Genomic DNA, 24,932 nt, shown 5'->3' on the forward strand with positions numbered 1-24,932 from the left:
TTCTGAAGGGATGTTTTTTTTGGGCCTAGATTTCAGATTTCAAGTGCTGGAAAAGGTTTGTTGATGAGGAAGCATCCAGCACTGCTCAGTGTTCCAGCTTAGGGTGTATGTCAGTCAAAGCAAACTTACTTCACTCCCATTTCAGCCAAAAAATGTTTCTGTTTAAGCCTTAAAATATTAAAATCACCACTGAGACAAGTTAATTTAGGTATCAAGACAACTGTGCTCTTTAAATAATGTGTATTTACTTTGTAATCTTAGAGAGATGGGCTTTCCTGTTGATTTCAATTCACTCTTGGGCAAATTCATCAAAGGACTGTATGTCTTTTGCTCAAATAAGATTCTGTGTAATTCTCAAAGGAAGTGCAAATGGGCGAAATATACCCCTAACTGTGCTGCCAAAAGAAAGCGTCTTGGTGCTGCGGAATTATTTGCACTCATTTAAATTCAGTAACATACGTACTTTTGGCACAAATGCTTTTCCGCTTTTATGCAAATGAGCCACATTGCAAAAGCGTGACGCTCGCGTTTGTTGACTCTCTACCCCTTCATATTGCAGTCTCTCTCTGTCACAGAGATGAGGAAATACAGAGATTTTTGTTTTACCTCAACTTCCTTGCTTCCCTTTCAAAACAAAAGCCATCTGCCTGTGTCTCTGTGGACAGAATGCCATCAGTTGCTGTTACAATGCATTTTATTTTGAAACATTTACAAAACGGCGTTGTGAGCTGTGCAGGAGCTTGTATAACTTCATAAATAAGTGGAATATGTGCTTATAAATACGAAAATACAGCACTCATATCAGCAGGCAGTGGTTTGCCTTGCATTAATTTTATTTTGGAGACTGTAAAACACAGATTACCAGTTAAGACTGGGCTATTTCTTGTTGGGAAATAATGCCCTGCAGTGTATGACAAGTTTTAAAATGTTATTTTCAGTTAATTTGTTGTTATATTAATGGAGTAATAAAAAATAATAGTTAGATCAATAAAAAAAAAAAAATAGATTAATCAATTAATCGAAAAAATAATCGATAAAAAAATAATCGTTAGGTGCAGCCCTAGTTCAGACCTAATAGCAGCACTCAGTTACAGTGAAATCATGAACATCTGTAGAGACGTGGTGGTAACTGAAGCGCATTGACAGACTAGGAAATTAAATCCCAAATATCTCTGTTTTGTTTAAATTCCTGTCCTAATGTCTGCGGAGCCTCTGTACCTTGCCAGTCAAGATCTGGAGCCTCTGATCTGAAAAATTCACATTTTCATTTCCTCTCTGCTATTATCCTGCCTGCTGTGTTCTTGGCACAAAGGCAATGTGTATACTTTGGCACATGGATAATTCCAATCAGATGCAAGCAAAGGGCAAATTGCACTCAGCTGCAAAACTCCACAGGTATGTTTGGACTGTAATAACATTAGCGCAACATGTTTTGTGAAATCGGACCTTGAGATGATGCAGATAGCGGTTGCAAGTAATGCACAGTTCATCATGGTGCTATCAGTGGCTGCAATTCATTCTTTGTTAAATTGCCCCTTAGAATAGTTTTGGGACCTATACAGTAAATCTTAAAGCACTTCACAGTGCCTTTAATGCTCAACCACGGTGGTCCCTGTTTATGCTGAACCAACAGGGAGGATACACTCAGTATCACAGGTGTTCCAGGCTTGCACTTCTATAGGAGTTGTGTGAATGTGTGCGAGTGTGTGCTCAGGGACTAGCTGCAATCTGCTGGAGGCTAACCAGCAAGACAGCCTCTAGCTTAGAGGGTGTTACTTCCATATACACAGGGCAGCATGCATTAAAGATGAGAGATGCTCACACCAAATACCAGCAGAGAGCCTCTGCACACTTGTGGACACACATGTGCAAACATGCAGAAAAACACAAGCGCACACTGACGTGCACAAGCTTTGGCTCGTCTTGAGGTGTAAATAGCCAACATGCAACAAAAGAGAGAGCGCGAGAGAGAGCGCGAGAGAGAGAGAGAGAGAGAGAGAGAGAGAGAGAGACTTAATTTAGAAAGCAAACAGGCTGTTCACACTCACAACATCCTCATCTATAATGCAGAAGAGAAAGCCCCAGTGTGTCAGCAGCAGCAGAATATACTGATGTCATTCTGTGCACATATAGTACCTGTAAGTGTAAAAGTGTGCAGCGTGCACGCATTCATGCATGTGTTTTGGGCCTGTGTGCAATCCTGTGAGCATATAAAAGTAAGAATAACTGAGTGTTTGTGTGTGTTTTTCATGTTTGTACAGGATGAATGGGAAAATCAATGCCCCAGCTCTTCCTCCTCACACACAGATACACTATGACGGAGGGGCTTTGGAGACAGTATAGAGAATCTGATGTAATGCAGCTTCAAACACTCAGCGGGATCAGAAGGAACATCACACACTGTCACAAAAAAAATCCCACAAACCCTCAACTCTCATTCTGCCAGAAAGATTACTGAGGGAAAGCAGCTTTGGGAGAGAATGAAAGAAAGTTAAGAGACAATACAGGTGAAGAGAAAACACATATCTGAATTTCTTTAAGCTACAAGTGAGGCTGGAGTAAAATAAAACTGACAGCCACTGCAAAAAGAAGACTATCATTATACACTCTAGGGAAAGAAATACAAAACAAAAATATTTGTCCAAAAAAAAAAAACATTATTATTGAGGCTATAATTTTGCCTGGGCCAGAATGGCATTAGCTGTTCCCAATTCCTACCGTTCTCATCAGAATAGGCTGCTGTGCCAGGCGACTGTGTGCTCAGAGAGCCGTCTGGGAGATAAGGAGCTAAATATAACCATTACAGAGCCTCTACACATGCTACTACAGCCACCAGCCCTGCTGTCACTGACACAGCCAAGCTCCTTCCAACAGGCTGCTGAATTATCTTGATCTACCTCAAGTGTGTTTGGCTCCATGGGCATGCTGAGATGGAAAAATTACAGACTTGTTTTTTGACATCCTGAACTTTAATCTTGCTGTGTGCTGTCTATTAATGTAGATGATGGCTTAAATCACGTCAATTGGCTGTCTGTTATTTTAAAAAATTGCTATACGCAAGGATGTTAAAGGAATGATTTGACATTTGAGGGAAATATTCTTATTTGATTTCTTGCTGAGTTAGATGTAAAGTTTAATACCACTCTCATGCCTGTGCATTAAGTATGATGGTTTAGCATGTACAAAAACCAATGTGTGAAAGGTGAAGTAAGCCCAGTACATGCACTGTCTATTTTCAAAATACTCTTCCATTTTCACAGGAAATGTACAGTTGCTTGTTAGATGCATCCAGTCTGTTTCAAAATAAACTTACAAAGTTGGTAAAACACCTCAAATTGACATGTATTTCCTTGTGCAACAAAAGCACGTGGTTATGTTCAGAAAAGAAACACATAAGAAAGACATGGCTTGGCTCAATATTCATACAGCTGGTTCCTGGATGAAAATCCAGGGTTTGTTTGACCCATTCATCCACACTCCTGCTTGTCCTGTAAGGACTTCCAAGCTCCTCATATTATGTCATTACTGGCTGGGTTTGAAACTGATACCGTCTGGCGGCATATCATACCGCCATGGAAGGTGGCATCTGTCTTTCCTTCACACTGCTGCGTTTTTGCGTTACTGTCTTGACGCTGAAATCACTGACCAAATGGTGGTATTTGACGAGTTGAGAATGAAAACAGGCTAGAAGTACCACTTTAGTTTTTGCACAGATTAAACCAGCCTGCTCTCATTCTGAACTCAAAAAATAGCATCACATTGACAGTGCTTTTGATGTAAGAGCGCAATGCCAAAAGGCACCTTTTGCATGCGCATGAAACACCACCGGAGGGCCTCGGACCGGGTCGCGATGTTATTATACACCAGCATACGACAGGACAGCACCAATACATGCAGAGGCGGCACAAAATGTGACAGAAAGGCTTGAGGTTGAAACAGTGGCGGTAACGACATAATGTAAAGAGCACAAGGGCACCTATCAAGCGGCTGGGAGGGGAGGTGGATGGGTCGAACTATCCGGACTTTAATGCGAGAGTTTGGTGTTTGCTTCCTATGTGAATGTGATGGGTTATTTTAATCTACACCTATCCATATGCCTCCTTGTCCTAAACCTAACGTGTCAGCATGTGCTGTTGTTGCCGAACATAACCACACAGTGTCATTCCACCATGTGCATTTGTTGACATCAAGGTAGCGGCATCCTGGAACATAAATAGCAGATGCAGAAGGATACCTAAAACGTATTATTTAGACATTGAAGTCCACTGCAATATGCAATATGTGACCACTTGGGATGAGAACATGTTGATTAAACAAACAAAATATATTGTTTTTCGAAATTAGGTTTAAAGGTGCTGATACACTGATTTTTTTTTCTTACTTTGGCTGTTTTCTCATCTTCACTCTTTGTGCCAAGCTGAGCTAACTAGCTGTTGACAGTAACTTTTGTTTTTTTTATTGCACAGACCAAAGAGTGGTTTAATTTTTTTCAACCTGGAGAAAGGAAGCGAATAAGCATATTGCCCAATATATTAAACTTTCCTGCAAGGACTGACATTGAGATGCAACGAAATAAGCCCTGCAGTAGAGAATTAGTTCACATAAAGTCACGTATCTCTCAAGTCTTACATTTACAGCTAATCTTGAAGCAGTCACAGTTAAGGCAGAGACATTTATGCAGGTGTGTGTGTGAGGTTGTCCTCAATTGTGTCAGAGACAAGGATCGAGGTGATAAAGGTGACACTGAATATTTTACCAAAAACACACCTCGTCACAGGGTAATGCGAATGTGGTCTTGTTGGTGCTGATATTTCAACACATGAAACTGCATTTCTGCTCCTTCCTGAGCTCTAGCTGATGTCCAACTGTCTGTGTAAATATATATACTCCATATATGAGTATTCTGACCTTGTCCAGCAGCGCCACTGTAAAATGTGCACAAGGCACCAGAAATGATTTAATATGGTCTCATTCTTTGTTTGAAGTGCGGCGAAGGAAAAAGAAAAATGAGAGAATAAAGTGCGAAGGACAGAAAGACAGAGAACAAAATGGAGCAGAATATGAACTCAAGTTGGGAAATGCTATGTCTACCCAAAACATCTCAAGACTGTCACACAGTATTTTGCAAATGTCTAATCATTTTGTCAAGCCTGACATACGTCAAGGTTACCTTTAAAAAAGCAAAAATAAACAACTTAAATTCATCAGTGAGTCATTTTGTAAGTGCAGATGTCACTTTTGTCAAACAGTTATATCTCCTTTTGCACTAAAACAGCTTTGTACTCGTATACTTTTATATAAGTTGAAAAAAGAAAAACAGGAAAAGAGAGTGGAAAGAAAAATGGATATTTATATGCCTCACACACCAAGGGAAGGAGTATTTCGGGGTGACAGTCAAGTCAATTAATAGTCAACACACTGAGAGTGTGAGAGAAAGAGAGAGGAAGAGATGTAAAAAGATACAGATTGTAAGGGAGAGGTAATTAAAACCGAGCACATAAGCCCAGCAATTCTTCCTCTGTCTTTGTTAAATTTGAGAAAGTCTTTCCACACTTTTGTGCTGCCATTTTCACCACCAGCAGAGATAGTTAACCACCGCACCAATTAAAGGAGTAAAATTTATGAGGAGAAATTTTTAGCTTCTAGAAGTCAACTAACTGTCTTCAGTGCTGAGTAAATAAAACGCCACCAGAGGAAAAATTGGATCCCCAGTATGCCATCTGGGGTTAGTAATTAGCTGCTATGCTGTAATGATGCTATCCTCCTATTTAATAAGGGTACCACTCTCTCTATTGTTGCCTCATTTAAAAGGTTCCATGTGGCCATACATTGGAAAAAGCGAAATTATTTTACGAGTCATTTTTCTTCCTGAAAGCTGCATATTACAGTTTTAAAGATTTATGCCCCCCATTCTTCACCCAAGCTTTTTATCTGCTCATCCTCCTGCTGACTTAGTCTCTAAGGACTCTGAGCCAGATTCTTGTTGAATACATAAAAGTATGTATCATGTTCATTTTTTCTGCTTAAACAATAACTACAAAAAAAAACCCCAAAAACCTGTGTAATATTCTCTCTCTGTCTTGCCCACATATGCCTACATAGCTTACTGCTTGACCAAATTGCCAGCAGGAACATTATACATTGTACATTTTTGGAACAGATGTGTTGAATTTGTATGTTAAAATATTATTTTTGTTTACATTTCAATTTAATTTTAATGTTGTGACAAAAGCTGTGGTTAGGTTTTCGCACAAAAAGCACTTGCTTAGGGTTAGCAAAACTTTATGTCTCAGCTTAAAACATTGCTTTTGTCCTCACAAACAAGTCTGGAAATGCCCCGAACTCTCTTTAAAAAATATCTGCTTTTATCACTCCAAACACAGCTGGCAATGTTCAAACTCTTGTTGAAAATGACCCGCTTTGGTAGCTGCAAACATGACTGGTCCTGTCCTGATCTGTTAAAGGAAATGTGCTACAAACATTGCTGGAAGTTTCCAAACTGACTCACTTTGGTAGCTGCAAAAATGGCTGGAACTGTTATGAGCTTCCGACCTGTTGTTCAAAAATATCCGGTTTTGTAGGTGTCATGCCATCCACTCATATACATACAATGTCAACCACGTCATAGCTATGAAATGTACAAATGTAGCATATCCCTGGTAAGCACAAATGTGCAATGCCAAATTTTACTCTAGCTACTGGGCTGTACCGCTTACTTTATAATATAGCTTTGCACCAGATTTCAGAGTGTTCGAGCTTGAAGAGTGAGCACTCAGGGTGTGAATGATGAGATGAGGTGCAGTGAGAGCGTGACTCGAAGCAGCTGAAATGCATGTAGGTTTGCACGCACGGTATGTGTTCGGTGAAACAGCAAATCAATTCGTTTCTTGACAGAAAATTAATAGACAGCTGTTTGATTGATTGAAGTCATTTATCATGTAAGAAAGGACAAATATAGTTCCTAAGATGAGATGATTTTTGTCTTTAGTGTTTTATGTCATTATATATTGAATATATTTGAACCGTTGGTCAGACAAAACAAGCAATTAAGCGACATCATCTTGGGCTATCGAGAACTGCAATGGGCATTTTAATTATTTTTTTTTTTTTTACATTTTATGGTCTAAAAGATTTATTTAAAAAAAAAACATACTGATTATCAAAAAACAGTTTGATCAATAATGATAATAACCACTTACAGCCCTTTCGCTTCTACTCTGCAGAGAGATGCAAAACTGGGGCATCAGTTGAATGCAGTCCAGAATGCAGCAGCACGTCTGGTCTTCAACCAGCCCAAAAGAGCACATGTCACCCCGCTGCTAATTTCTCTTCACTGGCTTCCAGTGGCAGCCAGAATCAAATTCAAAGCACTTCTCTTGGCTTACAAAACAGTCACAAGAACTGCTCCAGCCTACCTGGAATCCCTGATCTAGGTCTACTCTCCTTCTCGCCCACTACGCTCTGCATGCGAAAGACGCCTGGTGCTTCTTCTGCCACTAGACGGCAATACCTGTGACCAATCACACCTGAAGCACTTTTTGCACTTACTAAGGGTTTTTTTCCTTAAGTCTAAATTCTTGCTTGTGTTGTACATTGCTTTGGATAAAAGCGTCTGCTAAATGAAATTGTAGAATTGTAGAATTGTAGTTGGATCCGTGCTTTTTTTTTTTAATCTATGATTTATTTATGAAGTTTTTGACACGAGGAGCATACATACAATACAAAAACTTTCGCATGAATATGTAAAATTAACTAAGAGAAGATCTGTAGATATAGGCAAAGGAACAAATTATACTAAGACAAAAAAATTAAACCAGCAACAACATGACCATGAATTAAATAAATAAATACAAAAAAAAGGAGGAAATAAAAAAAGAAGGGAAGACAAAAAAGAAAACAAAGGGGAAAAAAATAACCAAGCAAACATAGAACTGCATCAAATATACAAGACAATTTAAAGACAGTAACATACTAAATATAATGTGTGCTTCAGACATGAGAAAAAACAAGATTTGGCCACAAAGTGCAAAATGTTAGTGTAATATGGGAATACCCCAATGCCACCATCTTTGTGCTGTCAACAGCAGCACATAGTCGAGAAATGATGATGTTCAGTTAGTGAAATTACTTTGGTCGGCCTTCTCCTAATGTGCTATCTTTCTCTCCTCTCTGTGCCACTCCTCACTGTCTTGGTATTTAGCTTCAATACTAATTCTGCTCTCTCATCCCCGGTTCACATTGTGGCAAGAAATAGCATCTGCTAAATGACTGAAGGAGAAGGAACATTTGGAGCTAATACATGATGTCATTCCTCAAATCAAAAAGTTTTACTGTAAACAGAATCGTAAACCTCCCTCACACAGAGACGCATTCACCATTATGTTCACAGAACAGGAACTCATGAGTAGTCATAACCATACAGCGTGGCTGCAGACCCAGAGTGTTTCCTGTATGCCATTACTGATTAGCCTTATGATATGGCTTCATGAATAGGATCCCATTGCGTTTCAGAAATCACAATCACCAGACCCAATAATCCAAAATGCCATTGAGCTCAGCAATCGATATTACCTTTCAAAGTTACCCAGATGTGATAGTGTTTTCTATCTTCTATCATCTATGTATTTCTGATGTTTATCCTTGTTACGAAGCAGGCTGTTCTCATTCCCTTTTCATACTTAGGAAAAGTAATGCGCTTTACTTTGTATATATAACCCAAGTAAGCCTTAGCCAGGAGGTTGTGATCATTTATGTGCTGCAGGCTGTCCATTATATGACACCAATGAAGGAGGAAGTCAGGTCACATTTTATAAAGAGCAGCAAAGTCCATGAAGGGAGGAAGGTCAATGGTGAATAGGCCAAACAAACACGAAACATTCACCCTGGAGACCTGGGGTTCCTGTCCTGTTCGAAACCGAAAGCCAACATTGAGTTATTTTAAGTCACATACATAACCTCTCATTGTATCATCAAGTCACAGTGCCCAAATTACTCTCTCCTTAACCTGACCTAACCTAACCAGTAGAACTAAAAAGTGGAACCATAAGTAGAACCACAGTGGGTTGTTTAGCTTGTCACCACAGGAGAACCCTTTTTGATTCCTTGTAAAACCTTTTCTAAAGGTTCCACCTAAACCCTTTCAGAAGCTTCTACTGCAAACCCAACATAAAGGGTTGTGCATAAAATCATCTGTGAAAGGACCGACCCTCAAGCCTCTATAAGATGTTCTACAGAGAACCTTCTATAGTGTGATGGTTCCATGTAGAAGAAGAAAAAAAGATTGTGTAAAATAAATGTTATGACTGCCTTTTCGACTTCAGCGCCACAGTAGGGATAGGAATGCCAATGCCTGACCATGTAGGATGGTATGGTATGACATGATTAGGATATCAACTATGGCAGAACGCAAGTAAAATCAATTCATTACGGGGATTCCACATACATCAGCATTTAAAAATGCTGTTTGAATATCTGAGGACGTGGGGATCTGTTATCACTCATTTGTTTAACAATCCTTGAAGAACTCTTTCTTCCATAAGGGATCATTTGGATGAAAAGGGTTCTTAATGGAACCCTTGGTCTTACAAAGAACTGTTGAGGAACCCTTTCTTGAAAAAAAAGGGTTCTTTAGATGTAATTGCTCTGAGCAGAACCGAAGCCCTCCAGGAAGAACCATTTTGGCACCCTTAAATCTAAGAGTACAATTTGCAAGAGATCATGGCACTAACAGTGTTCATAACTATAACTATAAGATATCATATGATCCATTGTATGAGGATATGATGCACTCTGGTTGCAGGCTAAGCAAAGTATTTCAAATTCCCGATTCTCGCTTCTTCCTCCAGCTCCTCCTGGGGAAGGTGTCCCCCAGACCAGATTGGATATTAACTCCAGCATATTTTGGATTTGCCCCAGGGTCTCCTCCCACTTGCAGGCATCCAACTTGGATACCTGAATCACCAAAACCGTCTCTTTCAAATGCAAAGGAGCACTGGTTTCAATATGAGTTACTTACAAATGTCTGAGCTCATCACACTGCCCCTATAAGTGAGCCCAGGCACCATGTGAGGGAGCTTATTTTGGTTGCTTGCAACAGTGATTTCGGTCACCAACCAAATATCCGGACTGATAGGTGAGGGTTGGCATGCTAATCTATTGGTACAATAACCGATACATGCTGGTGCTGCATGCACCCCATTTTATACATGCTGGTAATACAGCATCAGATTTAGAAGTGATGACGCTCATCCCAAATGGATTAGCCAATAACAGACAAAGTTACCTTGCAATTTAACTGCATAATTTGACATTTTAACACAAATATTGCAATGGATTGCACAACAAATCCAGTTTTTCTAGAAGTTTAAATTTGAAAGTTGTTTTTAAATTTCTTTGTAATCATTTGCAAAGAAAATATGATACCCAGAGGATGAGTTTTAGGAAAGAGCTGAGCTACTAAGGCATAGGGAAGTCGTGGAGTAAAGCAAGGTGGATAGAAGAAAAGACGAGAGATATGAAGAAGCTGGAAGGTGAAAAAGGTTCTTGTATCTCAAAAAAGAATAAACAAATGCAAGCTCAAGAGGTTAAGCACTTGAACGAAGACTAGAGAGATACGGCAAAAGGCTACAGAAGACTCAGACCAAAAAGCAGCAAATCTTTCCTGCTAATTTCCCAAAGCATTTCTACCATGTGTAATGTGTGAACAAACAAGATAAAGCAAACAAATGAAGGTGAAATGGTGCTGTGTCTGATTAAAGCTTACACAGGTATTTGACACTGCAGCAGTAATAAAAAAAAAGTCAGTTATAAAAACAGTAAACATAAAGAATAGATTTTTAAATTATAAATAGATAAAACAAGAGTAAAATTTCTAATTTAAAAACTGGCAACATGACCATGAGGTAATATGATGTTTTCTATAGCTCCAAAAACCTTTAAGGACGCATTGATTTCTACAGAGAGCACTTGGAACGTATACATCCTGTGCTTTGGACCATCAGGTGTTCTGTGAAGGTTACATAACTGATAGTTCTCACCTTTTTGGTTGAAATTTTACAATTCACTTTGGACTGTGATTGACAGGTTGGAGAGCTCATTTGCATAAGTAAATAAGGACATCCTGAGCAAGTTCACTGTTACCATGGTGATGGTAGAAGATTATGAGGACACACTGGGCCAATATTTAAACTGCTGGAGGGGCAACTAGACAGGTGCTCTGTACGTGGGTGCACACACATGCCTTCCACACACATGCCTGTGCAGTGCCTTTATAGTTGATGCATATGCAAATACAAGTGTTTTCACAGTGGCTTCAAAGAATCAACTATCTATTAGAGACAAAGGCATGACTTCAAAGCAAAAGGCTCTTGGCTGGCAAGATTCCCCAACACACTGAAGCACACTCACTTCCAACAGTACTTCCACTGTTTTTACACGTTAACATGCATATGGGCCACATTAGAGGAGTGCCTGGCATTCAGCCCACAGCGATCTCAAATCTGTCTTTTCACTCCTTTAATGTTCTTTTCTTTGTGATGCAGTGAAGACCCGATAGTCTGTATGTGCATCAAATTAGAGGACAAAACCTCTCTTCATCCCTGACTCGTAGATCAAAAAGACATGAGAAAGGGCAGACAGAGATCAAATGTGCCTGTGAGAAATCCAACCACAGGACATCTTCAGAGCCTCCACTAGCATACTTAACGGACTTATTCAATATTACAAATACACACTCGCACGCGCGGACACACATACAACACGACTGAGTGGTTAAAGGTTAGCTTTGCAGAAGCAAACGTAAATCTCACAAGGTCAGTTTTCAATATGAGATTAGACTGGAAAACATCGACTGAGAATCGACCGAGCCCCGCAGCTGCAAGCTGGACCGAAAAGCAAGCTCAGAGGAGAGGATGATAAGACTTGCTGCCTTATGAGTCTCTTGCAACTTGTGTCCATCTATTAAACCTAAGCATTGTTGGAAACAAAATGATTCATGGCGTTGGAACTGTATTGAGTAATTCCAATATTCAATTTATTAAAGAATAATTCTGGAGGGTTTTTTGTTACTGGTTTGACAATGACGACCCACCATGCAGGGTTTATACAGTCATAAGAAACCTGGAAGAGTCATGGAATTTTTAAATTCTAATTTCTAGATCTGGAGGTTTGGTTTTGTATTTTTTTGTGAAAAATAAATAAAAACAAAAAAGTTTTGTTAAAGTTTTGGGTATTTGTTTCATGAATACCAGCGTGGTTCAGTTAAGATCTACTCAGAAAAGTCTACATTGGTTAAACAACACTTTGATGTTTAGATATTTCAGTCAGAGGTACTGTGGGTACTAAAGGTGGCTAACTCTCACAAAAGACAAGACAAAAGCCAGCTTTTTCAGGTCGTGCTCACCATTAGCCAGATAGCTGCCAGATATGCATATGGTGTGTGCAAGTTATTTCTGACTTTAACTTTTAAACTGACTCCTTATTTTAAGAAACTGACTAGAAGCCTAAATTTTGACATTGATTTTTATTCTTATTTTTTCTTGCATATACAGATGTTTAAAAAAATGTTTGGTCAAGAAATTTGCCTCAAAGTAATAAAAAATGATTGGTTAATAAATGTTTAAATAAATGGCCAGAAATGTTTTCCATAACATCATGATGCCGCAGTAAAGTTGACCTTTGACCTTTCACATATAAAACGTCATCACTTCATCATTATATTATCCTGTTAGACAATTGTGTGAAATTTTGTAATAATTAGCGTATGCATACTTCGAGGTATAGCCGAATACCTGTTTTCTGAGGTCACAGTGACCTTTGACCGTCTGATTTTCATCAGTTAATTCTTGAGTCCAAGTGGACGTTTGTGCCAAATTTAAGGAAATTACCTCAAGGCCTTCAAGAGATATCATGTTCACAAGAATGACACAAATGCAAGGTCACAGTAACTTTGACCTTTAAATTCGTATCAGTTCATTGTTTAGTCAAAGTGGATGCTTGTGCCAGATTTGAAGAAATTCCCTCAACATGAGATATCACGTTCAAGAGAATGAATGAACGCAAGGTCAGAGTGATCTTTAACTGCCAAACTCTATTTAGTTCACTTTTTAGTCTAAAAAGATGTTTGTGCCAAATTTGAACAAAATCCTTGGTGTTCTCGAGATATCGTGCTCACTCATAAATTGAACACTTAAACCGCTACTACAACACGAGAGCAGTGATGAGAAGCTTGCCTCGCCGTTAGGGCACAGACTACTGAGACAATCAGCAGCTAGCTGTCACGGCCCGGACTTTATGATATCAAGGAGGAGCCTGTAGTTTAACAGTCATTGACTGGCCCATCACTCCTTTCTATTTAGCCTCCGTATGGTCGATGGAGAGAGAAGTAATGTGTGAATGATCGTAACTGAAGCTAAATAACAGAGGAGAGATTACTAAAGACACAGGACAAACAAACTTAAAAGGAGCTTGCAATCCCCAAAAGCCCTATGAGAGTGTTTTTTGTGGATTTGTCTTGTAAGCTGTCCCCCTCTCTAAGGGTTGTGGTTATGGTGCCAATGATCAAAACAAAAGAGGAAGAAAATTACTTATGGACCTGCTGCATTACATATGAGGTAAAACATGTAACTCATAGCCTAGACTGCATTTTTTTTTCTTCATCAGCTTCCTCTTACATATGCACACGCTTTTGATTTCACTCTACAATCCAGATACCCTCTCCTCTCTGTCTCCCTTAGCCCCTCCTCCCCACCAAGTGTACTGTACACACAGCAGAGAGGCTGTCAGAAGAGGATTATGACGGCTCTGATCTGGTTAATCGACAGTAATGGTAGATGGCTGATGAACGGAGGAGAGGGGAGGAGGCTGAGATGATGGAGTGAGAGAGGGAGATCAACCCCCAACTCTTCTTCTCCTTAGTGCTGCCCTCCTCTGCTCTTTACGCTACTCCTCTCTCCTTCAAGGATCTCATTACAGCGGACTCACTGGTCATGAGGAGTGAGCCTATTTGCCTATGAGATGGGCTAAAGAGGGGGACAGGCCCTGAGATGAAGGGAGTAAGAGGAGGGGAGAGAAAACAGAAGACAGAAAGAATGAAGAGGAAAAAAAAACAGGAGGCTGCAGAATGGGGAAAAGAGAGAAGCACTGGAGGGAAAGGGTGTGTGCAGAGAGAAGTGTGCTGTAATAGAACAGTAGAGCATATAGCCTTAGGTACCAGATTGTTATTACTGCTGCAGATGGTTGGAAGACCCTTGCAGCAGATTTATGTTTCTTTATAGTTTGTCTATGTGTATATATGTGTCACATCCATGTCTGTGTGAGGCCGTATGCGAGCATGCTATATGCTTGTTTAGTTTAAGTAATGTCAGCTAAATTGCATGTTTTCTAGATAAATAACCAATTAGCAGCTCAGTGGGAGGCTGCAGTGAGCTACAGCATCCAATCAAATCCCCATACACCATCTGTAAACTATTGCTCTCATTGTAATGCTGCGCAGAGCCTGCTGTAAATATCAAATCAAGTGATGCAGGATCCTGTGTGTGCTCACTAAAAAGCAGCAGTGAATGCCATAAAGTGAGACTGTAAAGAGCTAAAATGCTCACTTTTTACTCCATATTCTTCCTCAACATCCTCAATCAAGATCTATCTTGCTCTCTGCTCTTTTTCAGTTGTCAGCTTTTCTCCATTTGTGTAACAGCTTTCATTGATTTTTTTTTTTTTTGAGGGGTCACAAGATGCTCTTAATGTGCCACTGAGGGCTGGTGGTGTGTTTATATTTGTGTGCACAAACTTGCTGTGAGCATGTAAGTATGTGTTTCCCTCCAGGCTCACAGATGTAATGGTCAACATTAAATTAATCAGGCGCAGTTTGGACAGAGCAAGCGATGAAGAAGAAATGAGACATTTTGACAGATATACCTGCGCCTGCGCACACACTCCATCTCACACCCACACAAACACAGGCTTTAATGCAGAGTTATTATCCTCATAATCACTCCAAAATCCACCACATCTTTTCTATATTGCCTGGCCTCCTCCTTTTCAGCTTTACAGCCATTCATCGTTCTCTCTGCGCCTCCTGGAGACATCAGCTCTCTCCTCTCCTCGTTTCCCCTCTCTACCACATAGCCATGATAAATCTCTCAGATATCTTCCCTATGGGCTTTTGAGAAATCAATGGCTATTTTGGAGCATCACTTTTTAGATATGAGATTGTGTGTGTGCTAGGCTAAGTACACTATGTCTATGTAGATTCTCACATGCTGAAAATTCCCAAGTAGAGGGTGTTTTTTAGTAGCTGGGGGCTCATACAGAATGAGCAAAAGCAGATAAAAAATGTTGGGGGGGGTGTAATAAGTGTTGTAATGGCTCACAGGTTCAATGTACATGTCTGCAACACATATCCTTCATCCTTTTTTTTAATTAAAGACATGCCAGGAGGGAATTATGCCCATTTAGCCACTGGAAGGCTTTTAAGGTGTAACATCTTTGTCGAAGTGCTGATTTTCAAAAAATATACCTTGAAATTCTTTGGATTCTTCAGTGTGTGTCACTGTGTGCCTACCTGTGCTGCAGAGGAGCTATGAGCTTTACTCTGTAAGGCTTCCCCCGCTGTGTGTATGTGTAGTAGTCACGCTGTTTATCGCGGTTACCGTTACTGTTTGTCAGCGTTAAGTATATTGTTAAGCTCTGAATATAGCAGTTATATTGGCAGGCGCATGTGTTGAGTTTACTGCCACTGAAGAGGAATATATCTCATCTATGTGCGTCACCATCTGTCCAATGCCGGCGCTGATCAGATTTGCTACAGTATATATGGGATGCACAGACCAGGGCCTCGATCAGCCTGTTGTCAGATATTTAGATTTGGTGCAGAGTCAACACAGAAGATAGACCTCTGAGTCTCGGTCTATCTCATTATGGCTGAGAATTTGGCTCGACTGATTTCGATGATTTTTCAAATTCAAGACAACATATATGAGCCAATTATGAATGTACCTTAATTGACACCAACTATAAGCATTGTGATAATGAATGCGGCGTAAAAAAAAAAATAGTATGGAGTTTCTCTCTATAACATAAAGGAAAACGAACATTTGCCCCTCTTAGGTGGCTTTCACATCAGGGACCCAGGTCCGTAGATCCGAACAATATTTCTAATGTTAAAGCTGTGGCTAGGGAGTGGGGAGAGGGGCAATCGTACTTGGGCATGATACAAATCAATCATACCTAATATGAAAACACCCTTAGTTATTATTGCTATGTCTGTCAAGCTTTCTATTCACTCATGGCATAAATAAGACTGTTAGAAATCACTATTATGGAGCGCCTGGTAGCTCACCTGACAGAGCAGGCACGCCATGTACAAAGGCTGCAGCCCCCTTTCACACTTAAGCTGTCACCCCCCCCAGAGCTGAGTAAATGCATATATTCCATATTATATTAAGGCAATTTGCAATAACAGCAAACTGCATCAAATTAAGACAAAAGCGCTTTAGAAAACAGATAGACATCTTCCCAAAATATGATAAAATATAATCTATAAACAAGGACAATTTGTAGTGAAAGTCTATTCTAATATAAGCTTGTGCAGCAGAGTTAAATGTGTGTTTCCATGTCTCTGTGTGTGTACTTGAATAGAATATTCCTCTGGAGTTCATGTTTTGCACAAGCAATCACATTTTCCTCCCTAACGGATACAAATGCGAGAGTTACTGTCTCTCGGGAAACCAGCTGAGCCCAAGTCTGTTTTGACAGTAAATAAGCTAATAGGCAAATGTCATGGCTATTAAATGAGTTAAGCCCGACTGATGTCAACTCCGGTGAAGAGGTATATAAATTCATTTCAAATGAGACACCAACTGACACTAATAAAACAAGTAATCTGTTAGCATCTGTCTTCAGAACCGGGGGACTGGTGTGTGTTTGGGAACGCTGATGTGTGCGTGTGCGTCAGGAGGCGGTAGGAGGGAAAGCAAGGGATGACATAGAGTGAGGGTGGGAAAAAGGGATTAAGGGGGGTAGAGGTGGAGGCATGGATGAAGCCGTCACTACGCTTTGTGAGATTCTTGGTGGTGAGAGATGAGAGAATGATCTCCCACGCAGGCTGCAGGAATGCTTACACCAACACTTTCTCTTCGCCTGGGCCCCATAAAAGGAGGAGGAGAAACGTGCACACATGTCACAAAGATAGGAACAGATCAATGTCCACAAACACTGTTAGCAAACACAGTCACGTACAAACACATTTGCACCCGCAAAAACATAGAGCATAGATGATGTAATGTATTTTTATCTGTATTTAACACCGACAGTCCTGCACTTCTCTTAACTATTCATCACTGAATTCATTTCAGTAGTGATCAGGAAGCCCAGAAGCAGCTTCTTTGTAATGACAGCCACAGACAGCACTGAAGCGTTTCATTTTCATTCTCATCGCAATACTTCAGCTTTGATTGCAGGTTTGTGTCTCTGAAAAAAACTCAAAGAGCCATCCCAGAGGGCCACACTGAATCACAGGGATCCACTCAAGAAACAGAGTCAACATGTATGGACACTCACATGCAAATGCACATTTATGCACTTAAGCACACATTCATATCACCCTACAAAAAGTGCAGTTTTAGAACTAAATGTTGAGCACATTGTGCACATTGTGCATGATGCCTGACCGTTATCTACATTATCGCTAACTCATCTGTATTCAAAACTGCAGCCAATCAGTTATGAGGTATCGATTTTTTTTATTTATCCGGATAAGTTTAGCCTAGAGGTAAAAACATGGGTGTCAGTGCTAGGAGTACTGCACTCAGTGTTTCGCCTTAACCACACAAAGCATTTGGGTGAATACAATGCTACAGTAAATACATAATTTGCTAACAGCTAGCTGTTTGCAACAAGGCTGTTTCTGGGAACAAAAGACTTCATTCTCACTGTAAAGTTGCATCACTGATGCTTGAAATGTTTGAGTTTGCAAAATTAAATCTCCATTCTCTCTGTCTTCATCTGCTGTGGAATGTTACATGGCAAGCAATGAAAAGCAAGTTGTACCCAGTATACCATTAAGCAGTGTAACAGTTTATAGGGGTCCCCTTTCAATTCAAGACACAAGTGTGTAGATAACACACTGCAAATAAGTATGCCCCATAGAGCTCAAACACTCGCATTCAAGACAGCATTTCCTTGGGTCCTCAGCAATATCCCTGCCATGTGTAAAGCTGATCAGATCAACAGTTGTTAAGAAAATGCAACAGTCATACAGACAGAGACTTCTTGCATTTTAGTTAGATTAAACAAGTAAGATAAAATGATGTTTCAACATCATCAACTTGTCAATCAACAGCGCTTAGTCAGTGGCCCTATACGTCGAACTATGACACTCTAGGTACCTTTCCAGCATTAGTTTTGGATGCTCAGTGGCAATTTACACTTGTTAGAAGCATTGTTTGTTTTGTTTTTTTTTGTTTTTCAAAATAAACTTCTGCTTTTACAGGAAATATACAGTTTCTAGTTGCTGAATGCATGAGAGTTTCATTGCAAAATAAACTTAAAATGTGGGTAAAAAACTTAGATTCACTTCTTTGGATTTAGGCAATAAAAGCATGCAAAAACATCATGGTTTGAAGTAAGTTTGTTATTAATGTAATGCAATGTCACATGAAATATATCACTATTGTTGTATGCTACACAAACTACCACACCATGTCGTTATTAAAATAACTTGATTGACATTTGGTGTCACAGGAGACAGGGACAGCATTTTCACGACTGAAAGTTGTCATTTGATCCATCCACTCTCCCTATGTGGACTTTCTTGCTCTTAATACAAAGGCAGTTACTTAGAGCGTCATAAAATGCGCTCTGGTGTGTCTCATAATGCCACTAACAGTGTCACCATGACTTGATGTCTTATGCAGAGGGCCAAGGACCAAGCGCCAGTTTTTGACATGTCAGGAGTGAGACAGGGTTGTAAATCGGTATATGGTTTTTTTTTGCATAACAAAAAAATAAAAAAGAATAAAATAAAAAAGTACTGTAGGATATGATATCACACTTTAGGAACAACCCAATACCCATCTACACAGAAGCCCCCACAGGTAGGCCAGCAGTGTGTTAAGAACCATCAGACCTATTGATTTACCATCAACGGGCCAGGCATTGACCAGAGCAGGACATGTAGGGCCTGGCCCCTCTGTGTATGAATAATGCATTTGGGTCTAGGGTTACAGAAGCCTTTAACCCACCAGTGCTGGACAGCTACAATATATGGAAGACACATGCTGAAAGACAACCTGACATTGATTTAAACAGTCGAATTCTGGGAGGTCTTTTGAGAATTGCAGTGTGGATCGGGGATATTTTTCTATACTCAAGCAGATGAGGGAGAAAAACCTCAGATTTTGCTGCAGTGTCTTATCTATTTGTGTGTGTGTGTGTGTGTGTGTGTGTGTGTGTGTGTATATAGTGTTCAATATGAGTTCCATGAAATATGCATGAAGTATGTTTGAACCCCCCCCTACCCCTCCACCCCTCCCCTACAGGCCAGTACCAAGGTCCTTCAAACACATGAGCTCACATGAACATCCACAAACAACACACACACATATACACACACACAGACAGGTATAATGTGGCACCCTGGCCTTACACTTGATGAATGTCAGTCCTTCAGAGAGCACAACAGCCACAGGAGAGCGATACAGTTTGAATGAGGACAGACGGAGGAGAGAGCGTGCCAGACAGGAGACACAGATAAAAAGAGAAACAGCCATGTTAAGAAAAAAAAAGAGAGGTAGGAGAGCGTGTGTTGTGGGCAGAAGTGGAGGCAGGAGGAGTGATGCACGGGAGAGAAAACCGGCAGCACCTGCCCAGCAATACTCCCCCAAAAATAGTTTCTAACTGAGAAAAGGTTAGGCAGTTTGGAAGATAAAAAGTGTTTAATCCTAAAAGGATCTTTCTTTACAGACTTTTTATATTCAGTATAGTTCCAGAATTGTGGACATAATATATTAATAGGTTTTAATACATTAATATAAGAGAATGGTCTCCCTAACACGATGACAAAATTAAAAGAAAAAAAATAAATGTTTAAATGGCATGGCTATGACAACAGTAGATTGTAAAGTAACCTGTAGCTATAGCAGTCTAATAAATAGTGTTGTAGTGTAAAAATATTGATCTATTAGTAGATATTAATTCTGAATATTTGAAATAGTTTCTATTCCTATTTTCCTCAGAATGGACTTCTTTTTGTTTTTTTGGGTTTTTTTTGTTTGTTTTTTATTTTGCTGGTTACTTTACTTTATTCAGTTTTAAATGTGTTAATGTATCTTGAAGGTTTACCAGCATGTATATTACCACAAGAAGAATGTTTTCATTCATGTTAAAAAAAATGATTGTTTGTGTTTACTACAATCATTCTGCCGTTCTCTGCTGCTATAGAAAGTATACTTAATAATAAAAGTAAGTTGTCTTCTTATAATATCTATTTATCATTAAAGCATTTTAAATCTCATGCACTCGTTGTCATTTTCCCCCTTTGTATAAAAAACTTTACAGTATTGTATCAAAGTTAGAAATTCCAATATTGTCACGACAATGTTGTGAAGTAAAAATTACAACATTTCCCTGTTAAATGTAGCAGAGTAGTAATATAATCCAATAAAAACACTCATGTTGAGTGGTAAATGGATGGACATGTACGTGTTTAGCACTTAGTCGTTCTACTCAAAGCGCTTTTATACTATGAGTCACATTCACCCACTCACACACACATTCATACAGCGGTGGCTGAGGCTGCTGTACAAGGTGCCACCTGCTACTCAGTTTTCAACCATTCACACACACTCACACACCAACGGAACAGCCATCAGGAGTAATTTGGGGTTCAGTAGGCTATTTTGCCCAAGGATACTTAAACATGTTGATTGAATCACCAAACTTTCGGATTACAGAACAACCCACTGTACCTCCTGAGCCACATTTCACCATCAGTGTTAAACAGGTGGGCACAGAAGTCGCAGTATAGCCACCTACAAAGTCAACACTGTGTCTTTGTTGTCTTCGATTTTAAGTTACAGTAACTTTCTAATTAGGAAGACATTTGCTGCTGTGCTAATGAACAACAAACTCTTTCAAGCAGAACAAACAATCTAAAAACAAAGCACACACACAAACACACACACATACAGTGTCGCACCAGGACACCAGCCCATCTGCTTGCTTAGTGAATCTCTCTTTTCTTAAGCACTGCTTAAAAAGAGAGTGGGAAAAAGTGCCTCCCACACACACGCACAAGTGAGTATGCAGACATGACATCATATTTTTCTGTGCTGAGTCTCTGCAGAGAGCGTGGGCAGGCGTGCGCGGGTAGCTTGTGTGATTACTACACTGTGAGAGCCAACACAGACCGAGAAACCAGCAGACTGTATGTGTGTGTGTGTTTGTCTGTTTGTGTCAGTGTGTCCTTGTCTGTCACTTAGAACTTGAGGCGATCTAAAGGCATCTCTTCACATCTCTGCATTCATCTTCTTATCTCTGCCTCCCCCCGTCCCCCCTGATTTTGTCTCTTTCTCCCTCCTTCCTCCTCCTCTCTCTGTTTATCTGCTGCTCATACAGTCATTTTTTCTCTGGCTTTTGTTTGGCTGCCATGCCCTGTGAGCACTGTTTAATTCTCCCCCGCGCTCCCTCCAGGGAAGAAAGGGGTGCGGAGGTAGGTGGGGGGTGAGAGGGGGGAGGACAAGGGCAGAGGCACTTCATTAATCAATCAACCAGCTTTGAAAATTTGCCTAATTAACGGCTAATTACAGATCTGGGCACAGTGCCAGCTGGCATCCAATCCACCTCCACCAATACGACCCCTGTGGTCTCCCAGATGACACTAGAGGTAAACACCGCTCCCTCACTCCCTCCCTTTGCTCTCTTCTTTATTAGTCAATCAGCTGATAACTCAGACTACACAGCAGATAACTTAAAGATGCCTACATCTCTCGCCGCCTGCCTCATGTAGCACCATATGGCTGTCTGTTTGATTTTTTTATGTGATGTTACCGTAGAAATATCGGTGGTCGTCACAGGGTCCTGGAGGCTCTCAGAAGGCTCCGTCTCTCCCCGGCGGTGGCTGCTGCTGTTCTTGTCTTGTCCCTGCCAGCTCCCTCTGCGGGATGTGCTTGCACGCCAGGCCCGCTGGATCCTGGGAACACAAGTGGGCAAGATATCAATGACATCTACATCTCATGACCAAAGTTGAGCTGAACGGGGTTTCCACACACTTTCATGGATAAAATTTGCAAACTTTTTCATGTCTTTTCAAGGATTCATAATTAAATTTCCATGACCATTCACAATGAATAACACAAACACAACTATAGAGTACCCTTTACATTACCTTAATTATATTATTGGAGGCAGCGCATGGACATGGACATGGACATGCTCATGGACATGGACATGGACATGGACATGGACATGGACATGGACATGGAGTAGTAGAGCTCCCAGAGAGAGGGAGTAATAGCCAACATCTGTATTGGCCCCTTGCCCATGCATATTTTTGGATAATTTCTTCAGAAGTTTCTCATTGCTTTTTTCCCGTATTTGTAAGATAAATCAAGGTAATTTGCTCAGGTTTCAAAGGGTTACAGTGTGCACGGCCGCTCTGATTGACTGTTGAACCACATAGTCTGCCCATGTCAAGTGTTCAATCAAAAAAATGCCATGATTTAAAAGTTTGAGTGGGATATATGTATGGAAACTTTGGGATTCCTAACCCTACGGTTAAATCACAGTAACATTATTTTTCTTGCCCTACTTGCCCAGCATTTTTGAAAAATATAAGATCCAAACTGCATTCAAACACAATTCCACATAGCTGGCATACATGAAGAGAGAGACAGAGTGCGGAGAGAAAATGAAGATGCATACGTGATGGTTAACAAAACGCACGGTCGTATTAGAGCCACGTTACATCAACAGATGCAGAGAATGAAGTTGCTATTATGTTACATTAAGATGGATCCATGGACTTTTACTTTTTTATTTGTTTTATATATATATATATATATATATATATATATATATATATATATATGTGTGTGTGTGTGTGTGTGTGTGTGTGTGTGTGTGTGTGTATGTATGTATGTATATATATGTTATGTTTGTGACCCACCGTGGGAGACTTAGAAGGCAGCTTTTTCAAAACTTTTAAGACTTTTCAAGTCCAGGAAAACAAGATTTTGGAGTTCAATGACTTTTCCAGGCGCTCCATGACCATGAGAACCCTGGCTGAATTGAGGTTTGGAGTTCTCATGCTGGAGGAGTAAGTTGGGCATCCAGTTTAAAAAGTTATGTTTATATTCTCCAGACAATGTAAGGTGACTGGATGTTGGAGCATTATCAAGGCTTGGGTTGGCTCAAAACCTCCTGGGTGATTACCAGAACGAACAGTGGGAAACTGTGAAAATATCTTATTCTCTGATTTGAAAAAAAAAATAAATAAAAATTATGTCACACATGCTCATTTCTGTCTAAACTTCTCAATGTCTTCTTCCGTTACCTCCCTTACACATTTATTTCTTGGCCATTTTCATACATTTTTCTCCCAATATTTTTTCTCAACTATTTTTTTTTCCTCTTACAAACACTTTTCTGACCTCTCCTCTCCTATCCCCCCCCCCGTTTTCAAGCTCCACAGATCGCTCTCCCCATCTCTCTTTCCACTCTCTTTTATCCCTGTAGTCACCCCAACACCTGGGTCCAGGATGGAGTGTAGGATCAATTACCCGATGGAGAAGCACATTCACCTCCAGTGGAGCAGATAGACAGCTGAGCCAAATGGAACAAATTGAATTAAGCCATAACTCCTTGCTCCAAAACCAATACCCCCATGCCTTCTTCTCCAAACCCTATTTTCTCCACTTTTATTCCCCGTTTGCTCTGTCTATCTGCCCATGCTTCCCACTCCTCTGCCTTTTCTAAGAGTTTATACTGACGTTTTTTTGTTTTTTTGTTAAACTATCCGTCTCACCTTTCTACACCCCAATCATGTTAACTCTACACAGAAACATTGGCTTTCTTTTCTCGATCCTCGATTTTCGAGGAAGTGAAAGCCTGAGGCGGGAGCTGTCCTATCCTGTTAAACCTATAAAAGCATGGGTGTGTGTTTAAATAAAAAGGTACTAGATGGCAGTCTACGTGGGTTCACGCACTAAAGTGCTCTCTGACCCCAGCTCCAAAAACTTATCAGACGGAGGACTGCATTAAAGCCACACTTGAATTGATCTTTCCTGCACAACATGTACTTTTAAGGTCATGGGTAACGTGGGTGACACTCTATTTGAAATTGACTCAGAATGTGGAAATAAAACACAGATATTCTGAGAAAAAGAACAGATACACACAGAAACCACAGCTGATACTCACACAATAGCCTTTATTTCCAGGTGCTGTTGTTGCTCATGATGACGAGGGCTATTGTCATCCTCTTCCTCACTCTTATAAGGACGGCTTCTTCGTTAATAACAAGACAAATACACAGAAATATGAGATCAGAAACAAAAAAGGCAGCACACACTGCTTGCAACTTCACTCTTGTTCCAAAACAAATAACAATAAGTTTATATTTCACCCCAGGGGGGTCACAGTGCACTGTAAAATCTGACAAGTTGATTTGACTTAAAAAAAATCTAGGAAACCAATTGCCTTGAAAAATGTAGGTAAATATTACTGTTAGTCTTACTTTATATTTAGTTTATTGCTAGTTGTTAAGAATACTTTAAAATTTAGTTTTATGTTCTTGATTTTGTTTAGTTGTTGAAACTTAAAAATGATAAGTTGAATTAAGTCAATCTTTTTAGTTTATGTGACTTTATATTTGTATTTTCTTAAACACGTTAACAAACCAGAACTTGCAGATCTCCTAACTTCATTGTCGGCAAAAT

The 24,932-nt window shown here is 40.0% G+C and overlaps 1 protein-coding gene across 3 annotated transcripts in view; it reads right to left on the minus strand.

Moving 5' to 3' along the window:
- The window catches only part of schip1 (schwannomin interacting protein 1), a 272,051-nt gene that overhangs the window by 234,533 nt on the left and 12,586 nt on the right, over nt 1-24,932 (minus strand). For 2 of the 3 annotated variants that reach the window (XM_042486621.2, XM_088078993.1), the window contains exons 4-5: nt 24,415-24,501; nt 22,045-22,186 (exon numbers count right to left, since the gene is read on the minus strand). In XM_042486621.2, coding sequence (XP_042342555.2) covers nt 22,045-22,186; nt 24,415-24,501 — 229 coding nt within the window. The remainder of the gene's footprint in view (nt 1-22,044; nt 22,187-24,414; nt 24,502-24,932) is intronic. The other variant, XM_088078994.1, reaches the window with a different exon arrangement.

Source organism: Plectropomus leopardus, chromosome 6, assembly GCF_026936395.1.
Source record: "Plectropomus leopardus strain MGB_pleo_1.0 chromosome 6, ASM2693639v1, whole genome shotgun sequence".
NCBI lineage: Eukaryota > Metazoa > Chordata > Actinopteri > Perciformes > Serranidae > Plectropomus > Plectropomus leopardus.